Source organism: Diospyros lotus, chromosome 10, assembly GCF_014633365.1.
Source record: "Diospyros lotus cultivar Yz01 chromosome 10, ASM1463336v1, whole genome shotgun sequence".
Taxonomy (NCBI): Eukaryota; Viridiplantae; Streptophyta; class Magnoliopsida; order Ericales; family Ebenaceae; genus Diospyros; species Diospyros lotus.
In genome coordinates this window covers 25,148,958-25,176,529 of record NC_068347.1, presented here as the reverse complement: position 1 = coordinate 25,176,529, position 27,572 = coordinate 25,148,958, and the positions used below count along the sequence as shown (strand labels likewise).

Below are 27,572 nucleotides of genomic sequence, written 5' to 3'. Positions count from 1 at the left end.
CCTGTCGCCGAACAACACGCTCCGAACAACCCACCGCCGAACAATTGGCTCGTCGTCGCCGATGGATCTGCAGCTCGTCGCCGCCGCCGCCACGTCTGCAACAGTTCCGCCGCATCTGCAACTTGTCGTCTCCGGCCGATTTCCTCATCCGCCGTGTCTAGTCGTCCTCTTCCGGCATTGTGGGAGAGAGAAAGCGAGGCAGACTTGGGCGAAATCGATCGCCAACTGTGGCGACGATTTTGGGCTTCGCCAAAACTTTGGCGATGATGAGCACCGTTGGAGGTCTCCAAAACCGGTTGGATCGCTATTGATTTGGCTTGACGAGCAGATTGGCGACCTGTTGGAGTCAGATCAACAATCTCCTTGTCTCTACATCATCTCGTCAATCGATCTCCATCCCTCTTTAGGTTGGACAATCGTCCAAATCCAATCCGCACTAAAACAACGGGTGTACCGTTACTTATTCCTTACTTCTGCTTTAGTGTTTACTGGTGCAATAATTTCGTGTTGCTTGGATTTCATCAATTTCTAATGTATTTGAGTGAAAGGGTTTCTATGTGTGAGTGAAAGTGTTTCAATTGATTGGAACACATACAGATGTTTGTTATATCAATTGATTGGAATTTTTTGGAACAAATCTGAATCTCCAACGGGCGGTTATTCTGCTCGCCAAAGCATGGAATAGGGAGCCCATGCTCTTCCGCTGTGGCTCGAGTCTTGGTACTCTTTTTTTTCTGCTATAAAAATTAGGTTATGTCCGTCAGATGAGTTTAACGATTCCTGATTGGGTAAAGACGCTGCCAGCCCCCTGTACTTTTCGTTAAATTTGTGCACTTCAGCAGGACCTATTGTGTCCCTCTAAGATACAATTTGGGATTCATTGTGTCCTCATTCTCTGCGTGCCATACACGAGCTCTGCCTTCTCTGCCACTGACCGCCGCTATCATCGCCACCGCCGTCGACTGCGCCTGTCGCCGTCAACCGCACCGCCATTAGTGGCCGACGCCGCCGCTATCGTCGCCGTCATTGCTGCGTCCGGTCGTCTTCTTCAGCGAGATCTGGGCGACCCTTCGTCTTCTCCGATTATCGCAGCAGCCGCCTCGCCGTTTGCCCCTTCGCCGGTCGTTTCTTCCTCGCCATCGCCGTCCGCCGCCCCCGTCGCAGACCGCCTCTTTCCCCGCCGATCGCCTTTGTTTTGTTCGGTCAAGCTTCGCCTCCGTCGCCTCTGCCAGTCACCGACGACTATTGCTTCCCCTCCCTCCGTTGGTCGATCTCGCATCGCCGGTCCTTTGGGACTCATACTCGCCGGACGTCTGTCCATTGTCGCCGTCAATCGCTGCCCATCCAGCCCTTCGTCCGCCATTAACGAGCTAGCTGCCCAGATGAAGGAGAGGGTAATTTTGTAAATTAAGAAATAGTGTGAGGGCAAAATTGGCAGTTGCAGGGATTCCTTTCATTTCTCACGCGCCTCAATTGCGCGTTATTCCACACGCATTGCTGACTGGATTATGATGGGGCTGATGGGTCTAAATTAAAAGTTGGTGCCTAATAGGCTCCAAATTAGAAGTTGAGGGGGGCACATAGGTGCTCTTTGCTTAAACAGAAAAAGGTAAGGGGGTTGAATATGTTTTAGCGATTTCTGATTTGTACTGAATTGACCAATTTTGTAAGGTAGTGTATTATATTGACCCAAAAAAGGTATATATACCAAAATTCATGTACTAAATGTAACCTTTTTCCTTTTTTTAGATAGTCATATCCCGTTTGGAACGCTAGACAAAGCGTTCTCGTAGAGTTCAGCGAAGAGAAAATTTGATTACTGAGAGAATTTCGCCGCTACTCTTTCGTCTCGGCTTGTCAACAATGTCCGGTTGGCTCTCTCTCTCTCTCTCTGTATATGTGTGTTTGCTTTTGTGTTTCGTTGTTGATATAACCGAGAGGACAATTGCCTTCTTTTCCGGTAAGAAAATGTCAAAATGACAGTAGAATTGGTATTGTTCATCTACTTTGTTTGATCGTACTTCATTAATTTGGACAAATTGAATACAAGAAATTATAAAGCGTTGAATCTGGTATGTTAGTGATCAACCGCAACTTTTGCTGCCAATTGATGCTCTAATTTTTTTCTCTCTCTATCTCTTTAGGTTATATAAATGTCGAACTGCCACTGGATAAATTGTCTTTCGGCTTTGCAGAACCAGAAGAATCATCAAAAAAGGGATCCGAGTGAGTCTAATTTGTAAAAATGTTCTTTCCCTTTATTATTTTTAAGACATTCATTTTATATTTTTCAGTGGCTGAAACTATCTGCTTATAATTACCTCTCTTTAAATTTTAATGACTACTAGAGACTGCAGTATAATTCTTCCATGTGTCTTGCATAACCAATAATGACGTCATCCATTTTAAAGCTCTTTCTTTTATTTATAGATGATATACTATTCTGAGCAATCTGTACACTGGCAAAGTAGAAGCTAAATTCTGAATAAGCCCTACTCCTTACTCATTGGCCCCTATGGTTCATCAAATCTTCACATACTAAATAATTGCCATTTATTATAGTATTAAAACTGAAATGATATAATTTACATGATAAGTTGATCTAGAAGTTAGTAATATTACCAGCATGTGCATAGAATGATCAATCATGGGATTGACTACACTTGGAGGTTTTGATCCCATGAAGCTAAGTGTTATGTCAGTATTGCTGCCAATCTAGGCATTGGCCAATCAGTTTAAGCTAATGTATAATCTGAAAGAAGAAGCTGATAGGTGTGCTTCACTGGGTTTAGGGTTTAGGTTTGTACTTATTATTTCACCTTAGGAGGGTCTGTTCATTTCTGATTGACAGTGTAGGTAATGTGCTTCTTTAAATTATTTAATTTATTCACATAGTTTCAATCTTATCAATGTCTTTTCTGGGAGCTTAGTTACGTTCGACCTATTCCAAGTCAGTTTTATTTCGTTAGATTAATTTAATAATATGGTTTTCCTTTTTATATAATATTATTTTCCTGTTATTTGTAAAACATGGTTATTGTCTGTCTCTGTCTATCTTTTCTCTGTTAGGGACAAGAAGTATGTAGTTCTTGTATCGACTGGAAGTTTCAATCCTCCTACTTATATGCACTTGCGTATTTTTGGTAAGTTTTTTATAACCTTGATTTGTTTTTGCATTTTAACAACGATAGATTTTTTATCAAAGTTGTTACTATGTGAGATTCTGTTATTGTCAGAACAGAAGGTTTTGCCTTCATTAATTATACTTAACACTTAAATCCATACGAAGATACTGTTTCAATGGGTTTTAGTGTCAGTCTATGGTTTCAAAGTGTAGAATGTTAGGACCAAATACTTTACAAAAATAGAATGGTAGTTTATGTTCAAATAATTATAAAGAGCATTTATTAGATGACAGCACATAAGGTTTTTTGTGTACAAAGTTTACATCTTACTATTATTTTATTAGAGTTCATGCTTACTATTATTTTATTAGAGTTCATGCTCTATAACAACTAATTATAGATATATTGATGGACAGGCTATTGATGGCATCTTATTGTGTAACTTAAAATTTATTTTTGGTCTTTCTGAAATAGGATTTCTTTATGAATAAAGCTAATTGTATCAGTTGCAAAAGAAGAAAAAGGGGTTTGCCTCTGTTGTGCTGCAAAAGAAGGAAAAAGGGTTTGCCTCTGTTGTGTAGCGTTTAAAGATATAGAACACAGAGATCCAAATAGAAGAGAGAAAAAAACTCTGGCAAGTACACTGCTTATAGGAAGATTAGATAAGGATATTTTTTTAACCCCTACTATTAAATCTCAATCTTGCCTGCTAACCATGACACTGAATAAGTAGGAATCCTTTTTCTTGTTCCTTTTGAAGCATGCTATTAATATCTGATTTGGTATTTTTAAACTCATAGATAAATCTTATTTGGAACTAATGATTTTTTTTTTTTCTAAATATGAATTTATTGTTTAACTCTGAAATATTTTGAGTTTTTTTTTAAAAAAAAATTGTTCATTGAATTTGCTTACTTAGAGCTGGCTAGAGATGCATTAAACTCGGACGGATTTTGTGTAATTGGAGGTTACATGTCTCCTGTCAATGATGCCTACAAGAAAAAGGTATGCAATGCAGCAATATTATGTAGCATGTTTTTGGTTTCCTAGTGAAAAGGGCTTTAGAAACATCAGCATGTGAACATTAAGCATTTTACTAACTTTGTGCCCAAGACACTAATGAAACAGGCAAAGTTAAGAAAATTGAAGCAATCCTTTTCCCTAACCACTAAGGTTGTCCAAAACCTTTATTATGAGAACCTGTGATGGGAGTTCAAATCTTGTCCCTTGCATCTATTGGGACTATTGGATTCACTTACGTCTAATGGAGTTGGACTTAGACCACAGACCAAGCTAGTGGGAAGTCCCCATACTTTGTCCAATTTCCTAATAGATAGAGGTTTGCAAGTTCACCAACTCCCACTCCACACCCCCCCCCTCCCCAGCTTCTTGGCATTTATTATCTGTTTATCTGTTTCTACTGCCCAAAAAATGAATTGATGGATATTTCATTTATTTTTATAATTCTTGGACTGATATGCTTTAATGTCAGGATTTCTTCTTTTACCTTTCAAATAATGTTTGGAATCATTACCTAGAATACTGTATTTTCTTATGTAGGAAAAAAGAATCAAAATATAATTTCTCAAGTTCATAGTAAGTGGGGAGTATACATTATATTTGGAGCACTAAAGAACTGCTGACTGGGTAGTAAGGGATTATTCATACCATCATGGAGTTTGATGTGCCCCCAACTTTGAAGTGGTAGAGTCTAGAGAATATTGGTTCTGTATAGATTTCACATAGAACTGTTGGAGAATCTATTTTCATTTTTCAACTAAATTGCTTAATTTTCTTTTGAATCTATCATCTGATGGGAAGTGTTAAGATGCAATTACTATGACCATGAATTTCCATTACCATTGCCTGGTTAGTTGAACTTTGTGTTCATGCAGTTTCTTGATACTTTGTCCTATTGAGTATCAGTCTTCCTGTATGTTGCGATTATTATGGTTTTACATTACTGGATATCAGATGTTCTTCCACTGAATACAACTTCTGCAACATGGTCAATGCAAATGTGTTCTTATATTGGTTATCTTTTTATATAGGGTCTTATACCTGCTAAACATCGTATTGAAATGTGTCGCCTAGCTTGCAGAAGTTCAGAGTTCATAATGGTGGATCCCTGGGAGGTTTTTTATTTGTTCTCTCTCTCTCTCTCTCTCTCTTACTGAATTGGAGTTGGCACAATTTCCTTACAAGTTTTGAATCTATCCACAGTCACTTTTTTCTCTTTCTCCTCTTTATTTCGTCTCGTGTTTATTGTCTCTAAAAATTGATTGAACTATTGGGTCTTTGTAATAGGCCAGTCAAGATACCTTCCAACGCACGTTGACTGTTCTGTGTAGAATCAGGACCTCATTGAGTGAGGGTGAGAAGATATCTGGAGGTGAGGTCACAGGCCATAACTCTTTGTTGACTTTTGACCAATTAGTTTACATTGGCTAATTACTTCAAGGGCTCTAAGGAATGCTGTGTGCCTATATCATTTTGCAAACTAAAGCTTGGCTTTGAATGGACTTTGCTGCTTGAAGTGCTTTCATTTCCTACATGAGTGTTTATAGTTACTTTATGATTTTTAAGTTTCTGTCTTGTTTGAAAGGCACTCTAGTTGCCAGCCTCAGTTTTTACATCATTCTTAATTCAAGTTATCAAGCCTCAGTCCTGGTTTCTTGTGTTTGGTGATGTGTGTCTTTCTTTTGCATTAGGTTCTATATAATATGTAAAGACCATTCTTGATTAATCCAAAAGCAAGGCCATCATGCCTGGCTCTTGTAACCTCAACCCATAACTTTACCTTTCAGTTTTTTATTTTCGTTATTTTGCCTTCCAATTTGTCACGTTTCAAGGGTAATATTTGTAATTTTCTTTTGTGTTATAGATATTTACCCTTAGCTATAAGTGGTTATGATTACAGTTGTACTGTACATGGGTGCATAGGCTAAGGCCAAACGATTGTATTGCACATGGGTGCATGGGCTGTGAGGCTATAAATAAGCCACAACTATGGGAGGGTAGGACATAGGAAGGAATGAATTGAATATGTCTATTATTTCTCTCTCTCTCTCTATTATTTTTCTCTCCCTTTCTCTTGAATATTCTTCATCTTTCTTGTTGTTTCTCTTTCTCCCATTTGATCTCTCCCTCCAAATTCTTCTCTTAATCTTCCCAATTCCCTTTTCATACCCTAGCTCAACCCGAGGGTGTGACAATTGGTATCAGAGCCGGTCAATTCTTGACCATGATGTAGACTATTCTGGTTGTTATTCCGACGATGTCTGACTGGGTATTCTAGTAGTAGATTCTGAACGAGCAAGCGATTCTTGGACCAAAATTTTTGAGACGCGAAACGGAGGTAATTGCAAGGTGCAAGGTGGGTTTTTGAAGCTATGCAGCGTTTTCGGTGTAGTAGGTTTAGGCGACTAAGGTTGGCGCGGTTGGAAGTAGTGGTAGAGCGATTGCTGATCCCCATAAACTTTTGATAAGATCTAGGAGATCGGAGATCCACAAGACTCGAGTCCATCAGCGATCACCACAGTGGACGTGGCTGGCAATCCTCTGTGAATTAAAGGCAAAAATTAAGCAAATTGCTGAAGGATGGCCGAAGACACTAGGATAAAGCAACTGAAGATACGATTGGATGCGATAGAGATGGGCATTTGATAGAATTGGGAGTAGATAGAGGAGAGGTTGGAGACGTTGGAACTCGGCGTCCGTTAAACTCAAGAGGAAGTGAGTTGAGGTAGAGTCGAGATGATGGTGGTGGAGAGAAATCTAAGAGAAGACTTCTCCACTCTCCGAGAAGAATTCTTTGGTTTTAGATAGCAATTAAGCACCGTTCTAAGTATGTTCTCTAGTATTCCTAACGCGAGCCTTCCAGCAGACTTCCCTCCAAGGCCCATCTCGGCTTTGATTTTGACCGAGTCAAGAATTTGGTAGCATGTTCTTGATCCTTTGGAAGAAGAGGAACGACCAGAATTTGTATTGGAAAATTCCACTAGGGGAACAAATGTGAATCAATATCACACCCCAATTTCAAAGCTAGACATTTCGGTATTCGAAGGAGACAAGCCAAGATGGTGGATACGGAGATGTGAACGATTCTTTTATCAATATAGAGTGGCAGAAGGGCAGAAGGTGAATTTGGCAGCCACTTATCTCAATGGCATAGTGGATTTATGATTCCAAGGGTGGAGTCGGAGGAGAGCGGATTTGAGTTGGCTAGAAGATTTTTGTATGTGATTTGAGGAAAAAACTAGGACGGACGTCATCGAAGAATTCAATAAGCTAAGGTAGGAAGGTGTGGTAGAAGGAGTATCAAGTCAGGTTTGAGGAGCTAAAATCATTAGTGATCATATCTTATCCGACCTTGAATGAAGCATATTTTGTGTCTAGTTTTGTAAGTGGGTTGAATGACGAATTAAAACCAATTGTGAAGATGGTGTAGCCGGTAACAATGCAACAGGCGGCTGAGAAGGCAAGAATGTAGGAGCTTGCATTGGAAGCTATTTTTAAAAGGCATTGAACTCTAACAGAAGGTTATCCTCGAAGCAGTTAGGAGGTGGGAGAAAATGCTTGGATGGCAGCCTTAGGACAAACTCAAGGAAAAGAGAACCCTAATGCAACCAAACCTCCTGTTATGGAGCCAAGGAGAAGACTTGGATTATACTTTAAATGCGGGGATAAATTCAGTCCGGGCCACCAATGTAGAAGACAATTGCTGAATATGGAAGGCTTGGAGGAAGATAACAAAGTAGGAGAGCCAGTCGGAATTGGTTAAAAGAACAATGGATCGACGGTAATAAGTTTCTTGGGGACAAGAAACATTTCAGAGGGGGGGGGGGGATTTGTCACGTTCCAAGGGTAGTATTTGTAATTTTCTTTTGTGTTATAGATATTTACCCTTAGCTATAGGTGGTTATGATTATAGTTGTACTACACATGGGTGCATGGGCAGAGGCCAAACAGTTGTATTGCACATGGCTGCAAGGGTTGTGAGGCTATAAATAAGCCATAGCTGTATGAGGGTGTCAAGAGCCTCAAGGTATGCTAGGGGTGTAATTGTAATTAGTCTAATGCTCGTAAATAAGCAGCTGTTGTAACTAGCAGTTATAGGTGTAACAACTTGTACTCTTTCGGTTAAGGGAGTTACAACTGAAGAGCTGCCTATAAAAGGGAACCAGATGTATGAGGATGGAAATTATGATGAGATAATACATAATTCTTTCCCTTCAAATTCTCTTTCCCTCTTTTCTCTCTCTCTAAATTCTTCATCCTTTCAAAATTCCCCCTCTCAATTCAAATTTCTCCCATGGCTACAAAACATTCCAGAATTGCACAAGTCTCAGATCCGAGACTTATTAGAGGGTAGGGCATGGGAAGGAATGAATTGAATATTTCTGTTATTTCTCTCTCTCTGCTATCTTTCTCTCCCTTTCTCTCGAATATTCTTCATCTTTCTTGCTGTTTCTCTCTCCCTCCAAATTCTTCTCTTAATCTTCCCAATTCCCTTTTCATACCCTAGCTCAACCTGAGGGTGTGACACAATTATTCTCTTGCGCTTCTATACTCGATAAGATGATTCAAGCCACTTTCTTTAGTTCATTAGTTATTATTTGTTGTTTCTTTGATATCTCAAGATTTTTTCTTGACCAGACTTGGTGAATTGAAGTACTAGTGAAGGCCCACCTATCTCCAATATAAGTTGGCAAACGGAATTCTAACCCTGTTACTATCAGAAGCTTTACCAACAGGCTGACGGTTTAAAATGCTTGCCTTGCCTAATCTTTAGATGTCCATGATCTTAAAAAGTGCTGTTTTCTTTTATTATTTTTTTTATAAAATTGCTTTTATCTTTTTATTACAGTATTCCTTTTCTCTTTTTTAACTGCATTGGCTTTTTATTACACAATCTTTCACTTCTGGACTGTCATTGCACGTCTAGAAGTGTTTAGTCTAATTTGGTGCCAATATCATGACTCAGTTGTTTTTCTCTTACCTTGCTCATAGGACCTTTGAAGGTCATGCTTGCTTGCGGCTCTGATCTGCTAGAATCTTTTAGCATTCCTGGAGTCTGGATTCCTGAGCAGGTAAGTCTTTGTGACATACAACAAACTCAAACCAATAGAAAATTTAAAGCCTAATATTAAAAAGTTAAAATAATGTGAGCAAATGTTAGTTATGTATAGAATCTTCATACAGAGTGGGGGCTTTTTATGGTGCTTCCATTTTATATCAAAAGACCCACCCTTGCAATTTGTATTTCAGAAGTTCCACCGCTGAATCATTCTGGATGGAGGGCTCATGTTATAAAAATTCTGCTTGCATGCTATTTTGACAAATGTTGATGTTAAGAATAATAATTTTGCCACCCTGCCATAAAGATGCCAAGCCTTTTCCATTGCACTTCGCTACAACATTTTCTGGAGACATTGAAGGCTTAAAATTAAACAGAATGGCCATTATAATCCTTTGCAATGAATTTAGGACCTGACCTTCTCATTTTTAAGAAAAGTAAACAGTGAGAACATAAGCATATGAGTTACAATTACACCATCTTATCCATGTTGATGTATTGCAGTTTCCTCCATATGAAGTGATGGGGTGGTAATGGAATATTTGAGTCCTTAGGCAGTGATTATCTGCATTTTGTAATTGATGCAAATGCTCATCTTTTATATTTTTAGGTAAGAGCCATATGTAGAGACTTTGGTATAGTTTGCATTCGTCGAGAAGGTCAAGACATTGAGAGAACCATCTCTAATGATGAGATTTTAAATGAGTACAGGGTAATAATCATTTCTTCTGCTGCTCCTCCTTTTTCCCCTCTCCTAATATGTGGAGAATCACTTTAGCAGAACTTTAATTTTGGCAACTAAGTTGCTCTGCCTTAGAGCTTATACCTTTATTGTTTAGACAAATGCATTGATCAACTTAAGTTGTGATTTTTTTTTTTTGGCTTAGAATTAACTTGTGATCTCATAGTAGAGAATTAATGGGGTTCCTACTTGAAATTAGTTTGAATTGAAAGCATTGACAGTGTTCTTTTCTTAGGCAATGAACATAAAAATATATCAATTTTTGACCATAATGCATAATGCTTGCATTGCACTGGATAAAAGAGAAGCCTAATGGTTTTCCATAATCACTGGTGTTAGATTTGTTTCCTTTCTTGTATTTAGACATGCATAGAATATGTATATAGTCAACTGGTAATTAGTCTCAGACTCTCAATTAGTTGTCACGTTCCAAAGATAGTATTTGTAATTTTCTTTTCCTTTTTGTTAGAGATATTTGCCCTTAGCCATAGGTGGTTATGATTTCTATTGAAGAGCACATGGGTGCTATTTCTAGAATCTGCTTTCAATTATAAATAGGCTATCTAAAGAATGGACTAGGAAATGAAATATTGAATTCAGGCTTCTTTCTTTACATTTCTCTCTCTCGATTTCCCCTATTTTCCTTATATTCTCTCTGTTTCTTCTCAGTTTCTCCCTCCAATTCTGATCTCTCTCCCTCCAATTCTTCTCAATTACCTTTCTAAACCCTAGCCCAACCCTTGGTTGTGACATTTTGGTATCAGAGCCAATGGTCCTCTGACCATTAGATGGTGATTGGGTGAGACGAAGGTGCCGATTCTGGCAAGAAAGGAAGACACAAAGTGGAAGCAGGTATGGGAGCAATTATTGAATCACAACGATCGCAAATGGAGCTCGAGCAATCAAGTCAACGACAAGCAACAACAAATCTGATTGAAGCTATTCCGAGCTAGGCGAACCCCAACCATTTAGTTTTGAGTATTTCCAACCAGCAACAAATTCTGAGCGATCGAAATTTAGTGCCATCACGATTGAAAATATCCATCGATTAGGTTCAGTGACCTGGAAGTCGACTGAGCGAAGACGATCGGAATTTTCATAATTCCGATTGGTTATCACCATCGATCAAATTCGGTGAGTTGGGTAGTTGAGTGATCAAAAGTAATAGGTGAATCCAGTGATGGCGGAAGGAGCGAGGATGAAGCAACTGTAGATGCAATTGGATGCGATGGAGATGGGCCTTTGACAAAACCAGAAGCAGATAGAGGAGAGCTTGGAGACATTAGAACTTGGCCTCCGTCAAATTTAAGAGGAAGTGAGTCGAGGCAGAGTTGAGACAATGGTGGTGGAGAGAAATATGAGAGAAGACTCCTCTATTCTTTGAGAAGAATTCTCTGGTTTTAGACTACAGCTAAACACTATCCTAAGTTTGTTCTCTAGAATCCCTAACGTGAGCCTGCTAGCAAACTTCTCTCCAAGGCCCACCTCGGTTCTGATTCTAACAAAGGCAAGATCCCGGCAGCTTGCTCCCTGATCCTTTGGAAATAGAGGAACGATCGGAATTTGTACTAAAAAATTCCACTAGGGGAGCACAAGTGAGTTAGTATCACACCCCATTACCAAGGCTAGACATTCTAGTATTTGAAGGAGACAAACCAAGATGGCGGATACGGAGATGTGAACGATTCTTTTACCACTATAGAGTGGCAGAAGGACAAAAGGTGAATTTGGCAGCCACTTATCTCAATGACATAGTAGATGTATTGTTCTAAGGGTGGAGTAGGAGGACGGAGTTGAGTTGGCTAGAGTTTGTGGACGATTTCTGTATGCGATTCGAGGAAAGAACTAGGATGGATGTCATCAAAGAATTCAATAAGCTAAGGCAGAAAGGTTCGGTAGAAGAGTATCAAACCAGGTTTGAGGAGTTGAAATTGTTAGTGATCTTATCTTATTCGACCTTGAATGAAGCATATTTTGTGTCTAGTTTCGTAAGTGGGTTGGATGATGAATTAAAACCAATTGTGAAGATGATGCAGCTAGAAACAATGTAGTAGGTTGTTGAGAAGGCGAGAATGTTGGAGTTTGCATTAGAAGCTATTTTCAGGAGGCATGAAACTCTATTAGAAGGTTATCCTCTGAGTAGTTAGGAGGTGGGAGAAAATGCTTGGATTGTAGCCTCAGGTCTAACTCAGGGAAAAGAACATCCTAGGGTTCACACTAACCCTAATGCAACCAAACCTCCTATTATGGAGCCAAGGAGAAGGCTTGAATTATGCTTTAAATGTGGGGACAAATTTAGTACGGGCCGCCAATGCAAAGGATAGTCGCTGAATATGGAAGGCTTAGATAAAGGAACAATGGCTCAATAGTAATAAGTTTTTTGGGGGCAAGAAACATTTCAAGGGGGGAAAATTTGTCACATTCCAAGGATAGTATTTTTAATTTTCTTTCCCCTCTGGTAGAGATATTTGCCCTTAGCTATAGTATGTAAAGAATGGACTAGGAAATGAAATACAGAATTCAAGCTTCTTTCCTTACATATCTCTCTCTCGATTTCCTCTGTTTTCCTTCTATTCTCTCTGTTTTTGCTCAATCTCTCCCTTCAATTCTACTCTCTCCCCCCCGAATTCTTCTCAATTTCCTTTCTAAACGCTAGCCCAACTCTAGGTTGTGACATTAGTCTCCATAATTTAGGTTGTAATTACCTACATAATTATATCCATAATTAACTCCATTCATTATAATTAGCCTATATGTAATAGAATTGAGGGACTAATCTCTCAAGTTTTCTCTCTCAATCACTTTCACATGCTATCAAAGTTGTGTTGAGAAAACCCTAAAATCTTGTGTCTATCTGTAGTGGCACTTAAACCCTATTGTTCCTCTCTCTACCCACTCTCTCTCCTTACCCATAGTTGACCTAGCTTGTTGGCATTTCTTTCAGTGCCTTTTCCAAAAACCAACCACACTATCACCCTAACACCTCCGATCGACCTACCCTTGGTGCTGCGTTTCCACTAGTGAAGGCACGTGCCCCCATGTGCCACAACACAGTCTACTTCCACCTCTAGGCGCCGGTGCGTGTAGGCATGTCCGTCATTGTGCTGCTTCCGACCACCCTAGATCGGACCTCCAACAGCCGTCTGTCATTGTCCTACTTCTGGCCACCCCCAAATTGGACCTCCAACTGTCCGTTACTATCCTGCTAGAAATGGCCATTGCCTCCAAGCTTAGCGTGTTGCCTTTCACCATTACAAAAACACTGGCCTCCGCTACTAATCTCTTTCTTGGTGAAGATGAGAAGGAGGACTGCCAGCTTTAGCTAATGCTGCTGACTAGCGAGTCCTGCCAGTGGCACTTCTCACACGCTGGCCTCTGCCCTCACATCTAGCTAACGTCCCTACTCTAAAATTTCATAGTGTCTGAGATCATCCCAGCCCCTGGTGCTCCCGTTTCAGCACTTAAAGCCTTTGTCTCTCAAACCTTGGCTGTCTCTAACCTTGGGACTCCTAAGATCACCACTATCAAATTGATAGGGTCTGCCAAACTATCTCTCATGGGCAGCTTTTGCCAAAATGTGGTTCAAAGGACAAGGTCAAGCTAATCATCTTACCACAAAGGTTGAAAGTGTGCTGGCAGCCAACCAGGCCAAATGGGAACAAGTCGATGCCCAGTTGTGTAGTATCCTATGGCAATCCATTGATCCTCTTAGGGTCTCAGCCTGATAGAGGGTAAATTCTCCTTGGTGAGGAGAATTAGGGTTGGTTTTGAGAGAAAAAAAGTGAACGAGAGGGAGAAAAAGAGAATGAGAGAGAGAGAGAGAGAGAGAGAGAGAGAGGGAATAGACTGTAAATTCATCAAAGTATTCATCGATGGTTCTTATTGAGAGGGAAAACCCTTTATATAGGCCCATCCTCAATCGTTACAACCACTTAACTCTCCTGTTGTTATTTGTTACAATCTTCCAACTATATCAACAGCCTATGGTTACAACCTCTAATAACCTTTTCCACTATAGGGTCCTGACAATACCCCTTGGTTCAGAACTTTCTTGTCCCCAAGAAAGTGAGAAGCTAGCCAACCTTTCTTCTTCCAATTTGCCATATCGATTAAGCTGGGCTGCTGACTGTTACTAGCACTGCTTGTCTTACGAGTGAATCTCCTATTTTCTGTCATGGTTTGTAGAGAAAAGAGTTGTGCCACTTGGTGCAACCGTGATTTAATAGTCTTCCTCAACCCCTTCCTGGTTATTATCTTGCATTCCCCACTGTCCACACTCCCCATCAAAGTTACTGATCTTTCGTCTTTCACAATTGTTACTTCCATCTTGTTGAAATTAAAGCGGATGGGACTAACGATTTACATCCAATCCACCTCCAACACGACGCCATATCCTTCAAGCTGTAGTAGTCGTAAATCTATGGATAATGCTTCTCCTTGCATTTCCCAGTGGAAATTCATACAGGCCATCCTACTTACCATTTTTACCCCATTTGCAATTGTCATCATCAATGGATGCACCCTCTCAACCATACATCCCAATTTCTTTGCTGTTTCTTCGCCCATAAAGTTGTGCGTATTGCCACTATCGAGTAAACCATTAATTTCTGATTTCTCACCGTCCTTTCCATCGTGATTGTCCTACTGTTCACTAACCCCCTCAATGGATGTAAGGAGATCGCTCCATCCTCTACTTCTTCTGCCACTAATTCTTCCTCACGTGAAACATCATCATATGTGAGCTTTTCTCCTCCTCCTTCCAACATTAGCAGTTGTTTTTTACATTGATGCCCTAGTACGTACTGATCCCCACACTTGTAACACAGGCCAACTTGTCTCCGCTACTCAAAGATCTCGGAACAACCTTTGAATGATGGATTTTCCCTTGCCACAAGTGGAACAACGGAACAACGTTGCCCTTCATGTTTTGGCCACATTTCCCTGCTTCTGTACCCTCACGGTTGAAAGCCAATTGATTGTTGTGAAAAGGAAGCTGCTGTTTCTTTACCAAAGCTTCTACCAACATCTCTTGTAGCCTTGCAATTTCAGTTGCCTCTCTGACCGTTTTTGGCCGTTGTATCTTCATTGCTGGCCTTAATTTGTCACTCAACCCACTTATAAAACTTGAAATGAAGTAGGCTTTGCTTGATCCTAGATTCATTGTGCGCATCACTGACTTGAGTTCCTCGAATCTTTCTTGATATTGCTGCACTATTCTGACTTGCTTCAGCTTGTTAAATTCTTCCATAGCGTCCCCTAAATTTCGGTCTCCAAACCTTGTATAGAAAGCCTCCACAAATTGTGACCAGTTGTTGCCTTCTTGCGACTCATACCAATCTTGGAACCAAGAATCGGCAATGTCATTCAAGTAGGCTACTGCCAGCATTATCTTCTACTCCTACGGTGTTTGATAGAGAGTGAACAATTTTTCACACCTCCGAACCCACCAATGTGTGTTTTGTTCCTCAAACATTGGCACGTCTAATTTGGGCATAGGAAATTGGGATGAATGCGAGATTGGTGGCCCAACTGTCCTCCGATCCACTCGCCCATGGCCAACTTCCTCCGCCACTATCGTTTCCGTCTCCTCACTCGCGAACTCTGTAGAGCGATTTAGTGCAGCAACGCATTCCTTCTGACTTGATCGGCTATGGGTTCCTCCATCGCTGGTGTCTCTGCCTCCAATTTCACCATTTCTGTGGTTCTTGGTCCCATTCTTAGCCCGAACAGAACTGGCTCCGAATGCTCTCTTGGAGGGAATTCAGTTGATAATTTGGCGGAGTTTTGCCCTACAAACATGAGCATGAAGCTCTGAATTTGATCCTTAACTTCTTGAAATTGCCCATAAAATTCCTCCTGCATGCTCGCCATGATCCAACTTGCGGTCAATTGTTGCTCAATCTTCTGTTCAATCGCTTCGTTGTTGGCCACAACCTTCCCTTGGACGTCTGCTATTGATGCGCTTACTTGCTGGATTTGAAGCTCCATCTGCTTTAATCTTGTGCAATCAACCATCGTTTCTTGCTTGAATTAAATTGCCGGAAGACAAGATTCAAGCTCCTGGCACCCTTTCTACAATTCCCACACCCACCTAGTATTTCCCTTCAATTTTATGGATGGGTCGACTTGGCCTCTCTGTTTGAATCCAAGATCACCACTGAGTCGCCTGTGCCTCCTCGTTCACCTCCAAGGTTTGTTTGTGGATGTCGACTTGTTCTTGGTTAAGGAATTCGGCCCTCTGATTTTCTGGATCTTTCTCGCTTCACGTCGGTCTTGCTTGCCTCACAGAGTCGACCCAACGAAGGTTGTCCAGCCTTTAGATTAGTGGAATTCGGCCAGACTTCTCTGGGTCTTCCTCGTTTCTCGCTACAATAAGACTCGCCACAAGTTCAAACTAAGTCGGCGGAATTTGGGCTAGATTCCACTCGCTTCAAGGCTGGGATTATACCCCAAGTTGCAGCTCTGATACGAATTGTCAAGGTCTCAACCTGACAAAGTGAGGGTAAATTCTCCTTGGTGAGGAGAATTAGGGTTTGTTTTGAGAGAAAAAAAGAGAATGAGAGGGAGAAAAAGAGAACGAGAGGGAGAAAAAGAGAACGAGAGGGAGAGAATTGAGAGAGAGAGAGAGAGAGAGAGAGAGAGAGAGAGAGAGAGAGAGAGAGAAGGAATAGAGAGAAATTGAGAGAGGGAATAGATTGTAAATTCATCAAAGTATTCATCGATAGTTCTTTTTGAGAGGGGAAGCCCTTTATATAAGCCCGTCCTCAATCGTTACAACCACTTAATTCTCCCACTGTTATTTGTTATAGTCTTCCAACTATATCAACAGCCTATGGTTACAACCTTTAACTACCTTTTCCACCGTTGGGTCTTGATAGATCCGTCAATCTTGTAGCTCTTTTGCTCCTTTGAAACTTGTGTTGAAGTATGGAAAGAAGTTGAAGAGTGTTGTGCTAATGATATCCAACACTTGTATACTGTGGTTTCTAATATCAAAAACCTCAAGCAAGAGATTGTGAAGACATTTGTCTTAGATTAGTTTCTGTACTTAGTCTTTTCTTGTATAAATCTGTTAGCATATTTTCCTATTGAATTGAGTGTTGCTTAGTTTGTGTAAAGCTGACCGAAAGTTAGTTATATTTCGGTCAGGATGGGCAGTTGGTAGTAACTGCCTTGCCCGCCTCTATGATCTATAAATAAGGGCTGGGAGGGCTCGGAAATAATGCATGAAAACATTGGGTTATCTTGAGAGAGTTGAGCGAGAATGTGCTAGGCCGAGAGAAGGGTTAATTTGTATTTCTCTTGGGGGTTTTCTTCTCTATTTAGTCTAGGGTTATAGACTGAGGGAAAGAGAGGGTTTCCTAGTTCATGTAATGGCTGTAAGGGATTCAAGATAGTGGGGTTTTCATGGGTCTAAGGCAGTCTGGATGTAGGTCTCATTTATGAGACTGAACCAGGATAAAATCTTGTGTCTCATTGTGTTTTATTGCTATTTTCTATTCCTATTCTTGTATTTCTATCGAGTGATTGTGTGTCTGTTTTGGGGTATAATCAGTGAGTTCTTGAGGGATAGTTTGCTGTGAGTGTGGTGGTCTTAAGGTCAACAGAGATCTCCATGGAATCTTATTTGGGGGCAAGTTTGAGCACTCATGCAGGAATTTGATGCTCTTCTCCCTTTTACTACAACTCATGTTGAACAAATTGCACACTGAGAGAAATTTTTTATGGTTATTGCTCTCTCTGAACTGAAACTAAATTTGCCGTTGTTAGACATCAAATCCTGACTAGCTCTACTAATCCTACCATGAAGGATTCTTTCAAATGTTGTTGAACATGATAGGTGCGCACAATGTGTTCCCTTCATCTACTGCTACCATTCCATCCAAATTTAGCTCTTGTATCTCAGGCTTCCAACTCAGGAGGAAATAAGGGACGTAGTAATGGTTGTTCACAGTACACCTTTTGCAAGAAAATGGGTCATCTTGAAGAAAAATGCTAGAAGAAATATAGTCGCCCAGTTGCTTCGCCTGCATCATCTACCAGTGCAACTAATGTGTTTCAAAGTGATCCTAGTTCTGCCCCATCTTCATTGGGTTCATAGTTGATACCTATATCTGTAGTCGAGTATGATGCTTTCCTGAAATTCCAAGTTGCATGATAGTCTTAAACTGGTAACTCCGTTGCTTGCATTGCTAAAGGTTAATCTCTTGGTCCTTGGATTATACTCTGGTGTCATTGACCATATGTGTGGTAATAAACTTCTTTTATTCTCTCTTACCTATTTTAATGCTTTATCCACTGTTACCCTTGTTGATGGCACTAAAATTGTAGTTAAAGAGATATGCCAAATCACACCCAACTCGTCTTTATCTTTGAATTCTGTTTTATATGTTCTTGGTAGTCCTTTTAATTTAATTTATGTTAGCTAACTCACTAAAACCCTTAACTGTTTAGTCGCCTTCAACTCATAACTCTATTTGTGTATAGGACAGGGTATGGGGTGGATGCTTGGCATTGGGCATGAGTCACAAGGTCACTACCATCTTGCTACGCCTAGTTCACTAGTGGCTTGCACTAGCCTCACCTCTCCCGAACTCCTCCATCATCGCCTTGGTCACTTGAGTCTCTCTAAACTCAAGAATTTGGTTCCAAGTTTTTCCTCTCTATATGTTTTAGATTGTGAGCCCTGTCAATGTGGAAAACACACTCGTAGTTATTTTCCCCGTAGAGTCCCCAATCGAGTGAGTCCCCTTTCTCTCTTATTCACACAGATGTATAGGGTCTTAGTCGTGTTAACTCTACTTTGGGATTTTCTTATTTTGTTACCTTTATTGACAACTATTTTCGTTGCACTTGGATATTTTTAATGAAAAGTCGTTTAGAGTTATTTTCCATATTTCGAACATTTTGTGTTGAAATAAAGACTTAGTTTGGCAAAATTATTTGTGCCTTGCGTTGTGATAATGCTCTAGAATATTTTTCATCTCAATTTACAACATTTATGGCTACTTAGGGCATTTTACACCAATCTTCTTGTCCATACACTCCACAACAGAATGGAGTAGCTGAGAGAAAAAATTATCATTTGGTTGAGACTGCCTGAACTCTATTATTGCATGCTAATCTTCATTTTAAATTTTGGGGTGACGCAATTCTTACTACCTGTTATCTTATTAGTCACATGATCAAATCCCTCATAGTATTTTGTTTCCTACTCAGCCACTCTATTTTCCTTTCTCTTCGTACCTTTGGTTGAGTTTGTTTTGTGCATTGTTTGACTCCTAGACAGGACAAGCTTGTTGCTAGGGCTCTTAAATGTATTTTCCTAGGCTATTCTCGGTTACAAAAGGGTTATAAATGCTATTCCCCTGAGTTAAATCAATACATCATGTTTGTTGATGTCATTTTCTTTGAACGACAGTCTTTCTTTTCGATTGCTCAGCCCGACTCAGAAAGCATTGATTAGGTTTTGCCCATTCCCTTTTATTCTCCTTCCTTGCCTTCAGAGGATTCACCTATCTCTTCTTCCACAAATCCTCCTCTTCTCACATACCATCATCATCCTTGACTTGCTACCAGAGCTAGCCAATCGACTGAGTTGACCTATGTTGACTCACTTTCTCCACCAAACGTTCCTCCTGCCACGGATTTGGACCTAGATAGTCTCCTTATTGCCCAACACAAGGGTAAACAATCTATTCTTAATCCTTACCCTATTTATCTTTTTTTGAAATATGACTGCCTATTACTTGCCTATTGTGCCTTTGTTTTGAGTCTTTCCTCTATCCTCATTCCTAAAGATATAGGTGAAGCTTTGTCTCATCCTATTTGGTGCTAGGTTATGATTGATGAGACAGAAACCTTGCACTCCAATGCGACATGGGAACTGATTCCTCTCCTGCACGGAAAGACCACAGTTGGTTGTCGATGGATTTTTACTCCCAAGATTGGCCTTGATGGAACTATTGATCGTCTTAAAGCGCGTTTGATTGCTAAAGGGTACACTCAAATCTTCAGATTGGATTAGAGTGATACATTCTCTCCGGTGGCCAAGATGGCCTTTGTTCATCTATTCCTCTCTTTGGCTGCTATGCATCTTTGGCCACTCAATCAGTTTGATATTAAAAATGCATTCTTTCATGATGACTTGTAGGAAGAAGTGCACATGGAGCAACCACCTAGGTTTGTTACTCAGGGGGAGTTTGGGTTAGTTTACAAACTCAGTAAGTCTCTCTAAGGATTGAAATAATCTCCTCAAGTGTGGTTTGGCTAGTTTAGTATTGTGGTTTAGGCATTTGGAATGACCAGGTGTGAAGCCGATCACTCTGTCTTTTATTGACACTCACCATCACAACAATGCATCAACCTTGTGGTTTATGTAGATAACATTATCATCATTGGGAGTGATAGTAGCTGAAGGAGCACTTTTTCAAACATTTTTAGACAAAAGACATGGGACAACTCAGATACTTCTTGGGTATTAAGGTGGCCCAGTCGAGAGATGGTATTTCTATATTACAAAGGAAGTACGCATTGGATATCCTGGAAGAAACTGGTTTATTAGATTCCAAACCAATTGACACTCCAATGAATCCTAATGTCAAACTCTTACCAGGTTAGGGGAGCCATTGTTAGACCCTCGGAAATTTCAGAGACTGGTGGGAAAGTTAAATTACCTCATAGTAACAAGACCAGATATCTCTTTCATTGTTAGTGTGGCTAGTCAGTTTCTCAACTCCCTATGCGACTCTCACTAGGATGTTGTTCTCCATATTCTGAAGTATATTAAGGGTGCGCTAGGAAAAGGATTGCTTTATGAGGATAGGGTACTCATAAATTTGTTGCTATTTAGATGTTGACTGGAGAGGATCTCCTTGTGATTGAAGATCTACTTCAGGGTACTATACTTTGATCGGAGGTAATTTGGTTTCTTGGAAGAGCAAGAAGCAGAATGTGGTAGCAAGGTCAAGTGTTGAAGAAGAATATCGAGCCATGACTAATGCAACATGCAGGGGCGGGGCTAGAATTTTGATTTAGTGGGGACAAACTTAAATACAAAAAATATAATTTTAAAAATAAAATAATAATAATAATAATAATATTAAAATGTATAATTTTTTTACAATTATTTTTTACGGCTTTTTATACTATAAATTGCAATTGTTCAAGAAAGTTATCTTGATTATTTGAATCTTTAGACTCGTTATGACCACAAAAGGTTAGTTCTTGGCATAAAAGAAGTCAAACACAATCAGTTGATGCATTCAGACGAATTCGATAATCACACCATGTTTGTTCTAATTGCCTGAAGAAAATTGTCTCAATATTTTACTCTTGATTCATTAAGGCCTCACAATTGTTTTGAGCTTGATTGTGTGCACTATTGACATCTCTAATATGAATTTGAAATCTATCTTTCTTTTTAAAATTACCGAACCCTTCTTTCACAAAAGAATCACCACCTCCTTGTTTCTCATTATTTGTTTTAAGAAGATAATAGTATAAGCAAAATGTGATATCTTTGCTTATACTATATTCTAACCAATCACCAAATTCATTCAACTAAACTGGAATGAATCGTCTTGATTTTGAGCTGACATAGACCTTTTTGCAAGTAAGCTCTTCTAATTGATCTCGAAGATTAACATTGTAATTCATTATTAGAGTTCTTAGCCCAAGATCCATAGGAAGTAGTGCAACATCAATTTGCTCAATACTTGCTTTGTTAACTTTTTTATTTTCTTTAATATAAATTTCCTCCATACTTGCTTTCTTTGCTTCACAATTTTCTTTAATACTTTGCTTTCTTTGCATCATCTTTGTAAAAAAATAAAATTATGAGCAAATTGTAAAAAATGCTGTGATGGTTACTACTGGGCCATTATATACTTACTTTTTTTTTTTATTTCTAGTAATAAACTATAAATAACTTTCTTTATTTTCAGTTGTAACCCATTGTAAAAAATATATATTTTCTTAAAAAAAATCTGGCCCAATGGGGGCAACTGCCCCCCTCCCCCCCCAATCGGGCCCTCACGTGGCTTCGCCATTGGCAACATGTGAGCTTATATGGCTCAAGCAACTCCTACAAGAACTAAAATTGTGTGAAGCGTCTCTAATGAAGCTTGTGTGTGACAATTAGGTTGCCTTTCATATCGCATCCAATCTAGTATTTCATGAAATGACCAAGTATATTGAGATTGATTGTTACTTTATCAGAGAAAAACTAGCTGAATGTGTTATTGTCACTGAATTTGTTAACTCCAATGATCAACTAGTAGATGCCTTCACAAAGTCACTCAGGGGTTCTTGGATAAATTATATTTGTAACAAGCTTAGCACATATGCTCCAGTTTGAGGGAGAGTGTTAGATTTATTTCATTCCATGTATAGAATGTGTATATAGTCAACTAATCTCCATAATTTAGGCTGTAATTAGCTCCATAATTAGCTCCATCCATTGTAATTAGCCTACAAATAATAGAATTGAGAGACCAATCTCTCAAGTTTTCTCTCTCAATCACTCTCACAACTGGCTTACATCTTTCTGTGCTTCTTATATACTACTGCAGAATAACATCAAAGTTGTGGATGAACTTGTCCCAAACCACATCAGTTCAACACGAATAAGGTAAACCAATTTGGCTCAAAAATCAAATGGGGAAGATAAATTGAACTCCTTAATTGAGATCAACTAGCTAGAGGCCCACTTAATTTTTCTTGTGTTTATGTATACCACAGGGACTGCATTTCGAGGGGGCGGTCAGTAAAATATTTAACAGCCAATGAGGTGATTGATTATATCAAGCAGCAGCGTTTATACTCCAACTCCTCTGACTAATGGATCCAATCTGCAACAACTCTTTTTTAAGGATCTCCACCAGGTTTCAGCTCCTTTATTTCTGGTGGCATTTTAAGAATCCCATAAATTATTTGTTTCCTTTATACTATTTATCTGCAATGCTGTGTGTGTTCTTTTACTATTTATCTGCAATGCTGTAGGAAGTCATGTATAAGGATGAGTTGACGTGTCTTTAATTTCTGCAATGCTCACGAGAAAATATTCAACGTAACCGTGATAGCATGTGATTATGTTGAAGTGGTATTGTTATCACGATCTAATTATATCTTGTTATGTATACAAATTTTAAATACATGGTAGTGGATAGAAATAAACTCTATTTCTGTTTTTGAATTTATCACTTACTATCCATTGTCATTCAAGATTTCTATACATGGCAAGATATAACTGGTCTATGATGGTTGCATTGAATATTTTCTGGATGCTCACAAGGTATTGTTAAAGTTTGTAGAATCCCATCACAAGGTACTATTAAGTTTGTCTAATTTTCCTACCTTAGAGTTTGAGTTTGTTACACCTCTTGGATAGAACTCACTCTCAAAAGTTAGCCGTTGAGGGGAGAGTGTCCAAGAGGTTATAAACCCCACACCAAGAGCCCATACTTCCCGATGTGGGACAAGTCCCATACCCTGCAATGGACCATAACATATCACCACACTCTGCAGCCTGACACCCACTATGACAGGCTGTGTACTAGCCTAGCTAGTCTTGGACGAACATTGCAATGCCGACGTCACTTTCATTGCCGCTCGATTGCACCGAGAGCCATGGAGTTGGCTCTGATACCATTGTTACACCCCTTAGGTAGAACTCACCCTCAAATACTAGCTGTTGAGGGGAGGTGCCTAAGAAATTATAAACCCCACACCAAGAGCCCATACTTCTTGATATGGGACAAGTCCCATACCTTGCAATGGACCATAACAGAGTCATGTCAACTAGGGAAACATAGTTGTAGTTCATTCCCAAGTTGAGTCAATAAACGTGCTAGCTCTCTCTTTTTAGTTGTTCATTGTGATGTGTGGGATCCTAATTGTGTTAATTCATAACAAGGATTTCAGTATTGTTGTCTTTATTGATTGTTTTCATAAATTACCTGGGTATATCTAATGAAAAATCTTTTCAAATTATTTTCCATCTTTACCATCTTTTGTGCTAAAATTCACACTCAATTTGATGAGCCAATTCATGTTCTTCATAGTGATAATGCACTAAAATCTTACATATCATCCAAAGGGATTCCTCACCAAACTCATTGGAAGGAAGAATCGTCATTTAATAGAAACTGCACGCACTTACTCCTTCAGATGTATGTCCCTTTCCAATATTGGGATGATGCTCTTTTAATAGTGTGTAATTTGATTAATTATATGCCTTCATATGTCCTTAACGATTAGGTCCCTTATTCTATTATTCTTTTTCCTCGGGTTGACACGTACTCCATTCCTCCTTGTATATTTGGATATACATGCTTTGTTCGTTAGATTGCTCCTGGTCGCAATAAGTTATTTGCTTGGTCTCTTAAATGTGTTTTCTTGGTTATCTCTGTCTTCAGAAGGGTATCGATGCTATTCTCCCAAGTGAGCTCACTATTTTGTCTTTGCTGATGTTACCTTTTTGAGTCATCTCCTTATTTTTCCCTGCCATCAGAGTTGTCCAAGTTGGTGTCATCTAGTTTACCTTTGCTTGCCTTCTTTCTTAATCTTCCATATTCTACTCCACCTCCATCTTCCTCTTGCTTTGATTGCCTCAACTTCAGAATTATCAGCGTTGTCCTTCACATGTGGACCCTCCAGTTGAGCCAGTAGTAGACAAACCAATGGAGCAACCTGTGGATTCATCCGCTAGGCAAATCAAGATCAGGGGTTGAGCTTTCTCCCTCTAGCTTGTCTCCTCACCTCCTGATCTTGATTTGCCTCGAGCTCTTTGTAAAGGTACTCGTCGATGTACTACCTAGCATCCCATTTTAAATTTCGCTAGTTATTGTTCTTTATCTCCTAGATATATTGTTTTTATCTCTTCTTTATCTTTTGTATCTATTCTTGAGACTGTTACAAAAACGTTTCTCATTTGGGGTGGCGAGTTGCTATGGTTGAAAAAATGTTTTCTTTACATTCCAATGGGACTTGGGACTAGTTATCTCTTCCTCGAGGCAAGTCTACTGTTGGTTGTTGTTGGGTTTATACTTTCAAAGTTGGTCTAGACGGCTAGGTTGGTTGCCTTGTTGCCAAAAGGCTACACTGAGGTTTTGTTTTGTTGGATAGAATGAAGGGTGAGGGAAATGGAATGGGAATGCAATGGAATGGCTATTCCATTCCATTGCCATGTTTGGTATAGGTAGGAATGGATTGGCCATTCCATTCCCATGTTTGGTATGCCTTCATTTCTATGAAATGTAAAAGAAAAATAAGCCAGTGACAAGAATGCCCTTTTTACATTATAAAATTGAAAATTCTTATTTAGAAATCCAAAAAAGCATTTAATTATTGAATTGATCTTAAAAAAATTTATTGTCGGTTTTTAAACTAAAAGTATTTTAAAAAATTGAATGAAAATAAAATTCGATTATCAGAATAAAAAGTTACATAATTGAAGGAGGAAGAGGTGGACGATGGAGGAGCAAGAGGAGGTGGATGGTCCAGAAGCAACCACAGCAAAGTGGTTGGTGAATGCCACCACCCATTTCATAGAATGGGATGGCTTTGCATCCATTTTTGTGATGTTGCCTCTGCTAGATAAACATGTGTGTTGATTTTGACAAGTTTTACATCTTTTTTTCTTGTACTTTGGTTGTTTTTTTTTGTGTCCCTGGCTATGATGTTGTGTTGGATAATGAGTACTCAAATGAATATCTGGTCTTCTGCTGCAATTCTTTTCTTTGTTATTTTCCTTCTTTCTCTCTTTTTATTAATCTTCTTTCCTCCTCTGGGTACGTTTTCTTTTCTTCCGCTCCATGTGCCTCAATCTCTTCCTTCTCTCCTCTTCTTGTCCCTCATCACCATCTCCTTTTCCTTCTTCTCCTCTACTCGTACTCTTTCATCTACTTGTTGGCTCTTGTTCTGTTCCTCTGTGTGGCATGCCAGAGACATAACCGTGAGTTGAAGTGACAATAAGTCTTTTTGTGTGTTTACCTGAATGTATGAAGCTTTCACTTTAGTTTTGTGTGGTTCAGCCATTTATGTAACTAATTTCCATTCCTTTGTCCTATGCAATTGAAAACGTTCTTTGCTTGTCCAGGTGTCCCTTGTTTTCTCTTTGTAATATTCCTTTAAATTTGCCCTTTTCTTTTCTACATATTCTAGTATGGTGATTGAAGAGTTTTTTTTTTTATCCTAAATTTTTTTCCTGCTACTAGTCGTTATATCATACCGTTCCTCTTCTGTATCCTCCCCCTCGTACTCTTCCATCAGCTCTTTTTTTTTTTTTTTCAATAATCTCTGTATATCTTTATTTGAATGTTGCAATGAATGCCTTTAGTTTAGTTATGTGGAGTTTGTCATCTGCTAAAACTTGTCAGGCGTTTGTTGAGCCATTTTTGTCACTAATTTCTGTTTCTTGGTCTTCCACTATGCAATTGAAATATGGGGCTTTGCCAGTGCAGGCGATCTTCCTATTTCTCTTTGTAATTCCTTTATTATTACCAATGAGTTAGCTCTTGGGTCTTTTTGGTATTTCTTGCTCCAAAACTCGTTTGATCTGTACTTTGTTTTTCTTATCTTGTAGCTTGTTATTGAAGAGGCGGTTCTTAAATTAAGGTAACTAATTAATTCCCTTCTCTCTAATTAGGAGGAATCCATTTTACTTACATGCCAAATAGCCTTAGGTGCTTCAATTGTTCTTACATCATATTTACTTTTAGTCCTAAAAATATTCTCAAACTGTTTGTCAGGTAATCAATCTGATGTGTGTTTTTCAGGCTCTGGATGGGAGTGGCCAGCAAAATTAGTCCTTAAATTGATTATGATTGCACCATCTTATTATTTTTTTTAAATCAGTTAATAAACTTTCTTGAAACAACTCTGTATTCTAATGGGTGTCATGTCGATTTTAAATAAGTATGAGAATTTAGTGATAATTTTTTGGGCACTACTTATAAAGACCTTTACAGGTACTTTTAAAATTCAGGGGTTTCATTGCAAATAGCTGAAACGACTCCATTAAAACTACTGGGTTGACCCTACTGCAAAAGAGAATCCATTATTTTAGTCAAATAAACTAATTACCCATTTATATAAACCATCCTTTTCAGGCTCTCTGTCAGCTTTGATGGTGAGCCAAACAGTTTTAGCTCGAAATGGTTTTTGGGCCTTTTTAACAGTTTTTGGGATCTTTCAAAACATCATCTCAAAGTTATGTATTTTTTTTGAAATTTTGTTTTAATGCCGGTAAGTGTCGCGTATGTAAAGTAAATCCCTCCAAAATTGAAGAATGGAGAGTGAAGAATAAATGAAGTCATTTTGCGGGATTGCTTTTATACTGTGTCACGTAAAGTAGATAAATCTTTCCAAACTTGATGAATGAAAAATGAATAATCGGGTACTGCTTTTATTATTTGCAATGAACTTATATAAATATTTTTTCGAGTAAATTATTTTACCAGTCCTTGAGTTTTACACTTCATAACAAAATCATTGCATTTCAACTTTTGTTATCATAGACACTAAATTTTAATTTTTTTTTAAAATTTTTTTGGGGTCAAATTTTAGACACGAAAATTGATGTAATATAAACTCAAAAGTCACTTAATATTAAAACTAACATCAA

The 27,572-nt window shown here is 39.0% G+C and overlaps 1 protein-coding gene across 5 annotated transcripts; it reads left to right on the top strand.

Annotated features, from left to right (window-relative positions):
• LOC127811494 (nicotinamide/nicotinic acid mononucleotide adenylyltransferase) lies at positions 1–26,894 on the top strand. Of its 5 annotated transcripts, none has more exons than XR_008025699.1 (13): positions 2–1,609; positions 1,750–1,870; positions 2,145–2,226; positions 3,070–3,143; positions 4,045–4,130; positions 5,177–5,260; positions 5,433–5,517; positions 9,138–9,217; positions 9,815–9,916; positions 22,519–22,577; positions 22,688–22,830; positions 26,532–26,563; positions 26,698–26,894. XR_008025699.1 is itself a non-coding variant. In XM_052351413.1 (12 exons), the coding sequence occupies exons 2-11, from the start codon at positions 1,864–1,866 to the stop codon at positions 22,785–22,787; spliced, it is 759 nt and encodes a 252-aa protein (XP_052207373.1). In that variant the 5' UTR covers positions 1–1,609; positions 1,750–1,863; the 3' UTR covers positions 22,788–22,830; positions 26,725–26,894. The 5 variants fall into 5 exon arrangements, 1 of the variants encoding a protein (XP_052207373.1); XR_008025698.1 differs by having other exon boundaries at positions 3–1,609; positions 26,725–26,894; XR_008025700.1 differs by having other exon boundaries at positions 302–407; positions 26,725–26,894.
• Positions 26,895–27,572: the final 678 nt, after the last annotated feature.

Bases quoted from the DNA above. Each gene is read 5' to 3' on its own strand.
- LOC127811494 (XM_052351413.1), top strand. The intron at 5,261-5,432 runs GTTTTTTATTTG...TCTTTGTAATAG, and splicing joins TAATGGTGGATCCCTGGGAG to GCCAGTCAAGATACCTTCCA. The intron at 22,578-22,687 runs GTAAACCAATTT...TGTATACCACAG, and splicing joins ATCAGTTCAACACGAATAAG to GGACTGCATTTCGAGGGGGC.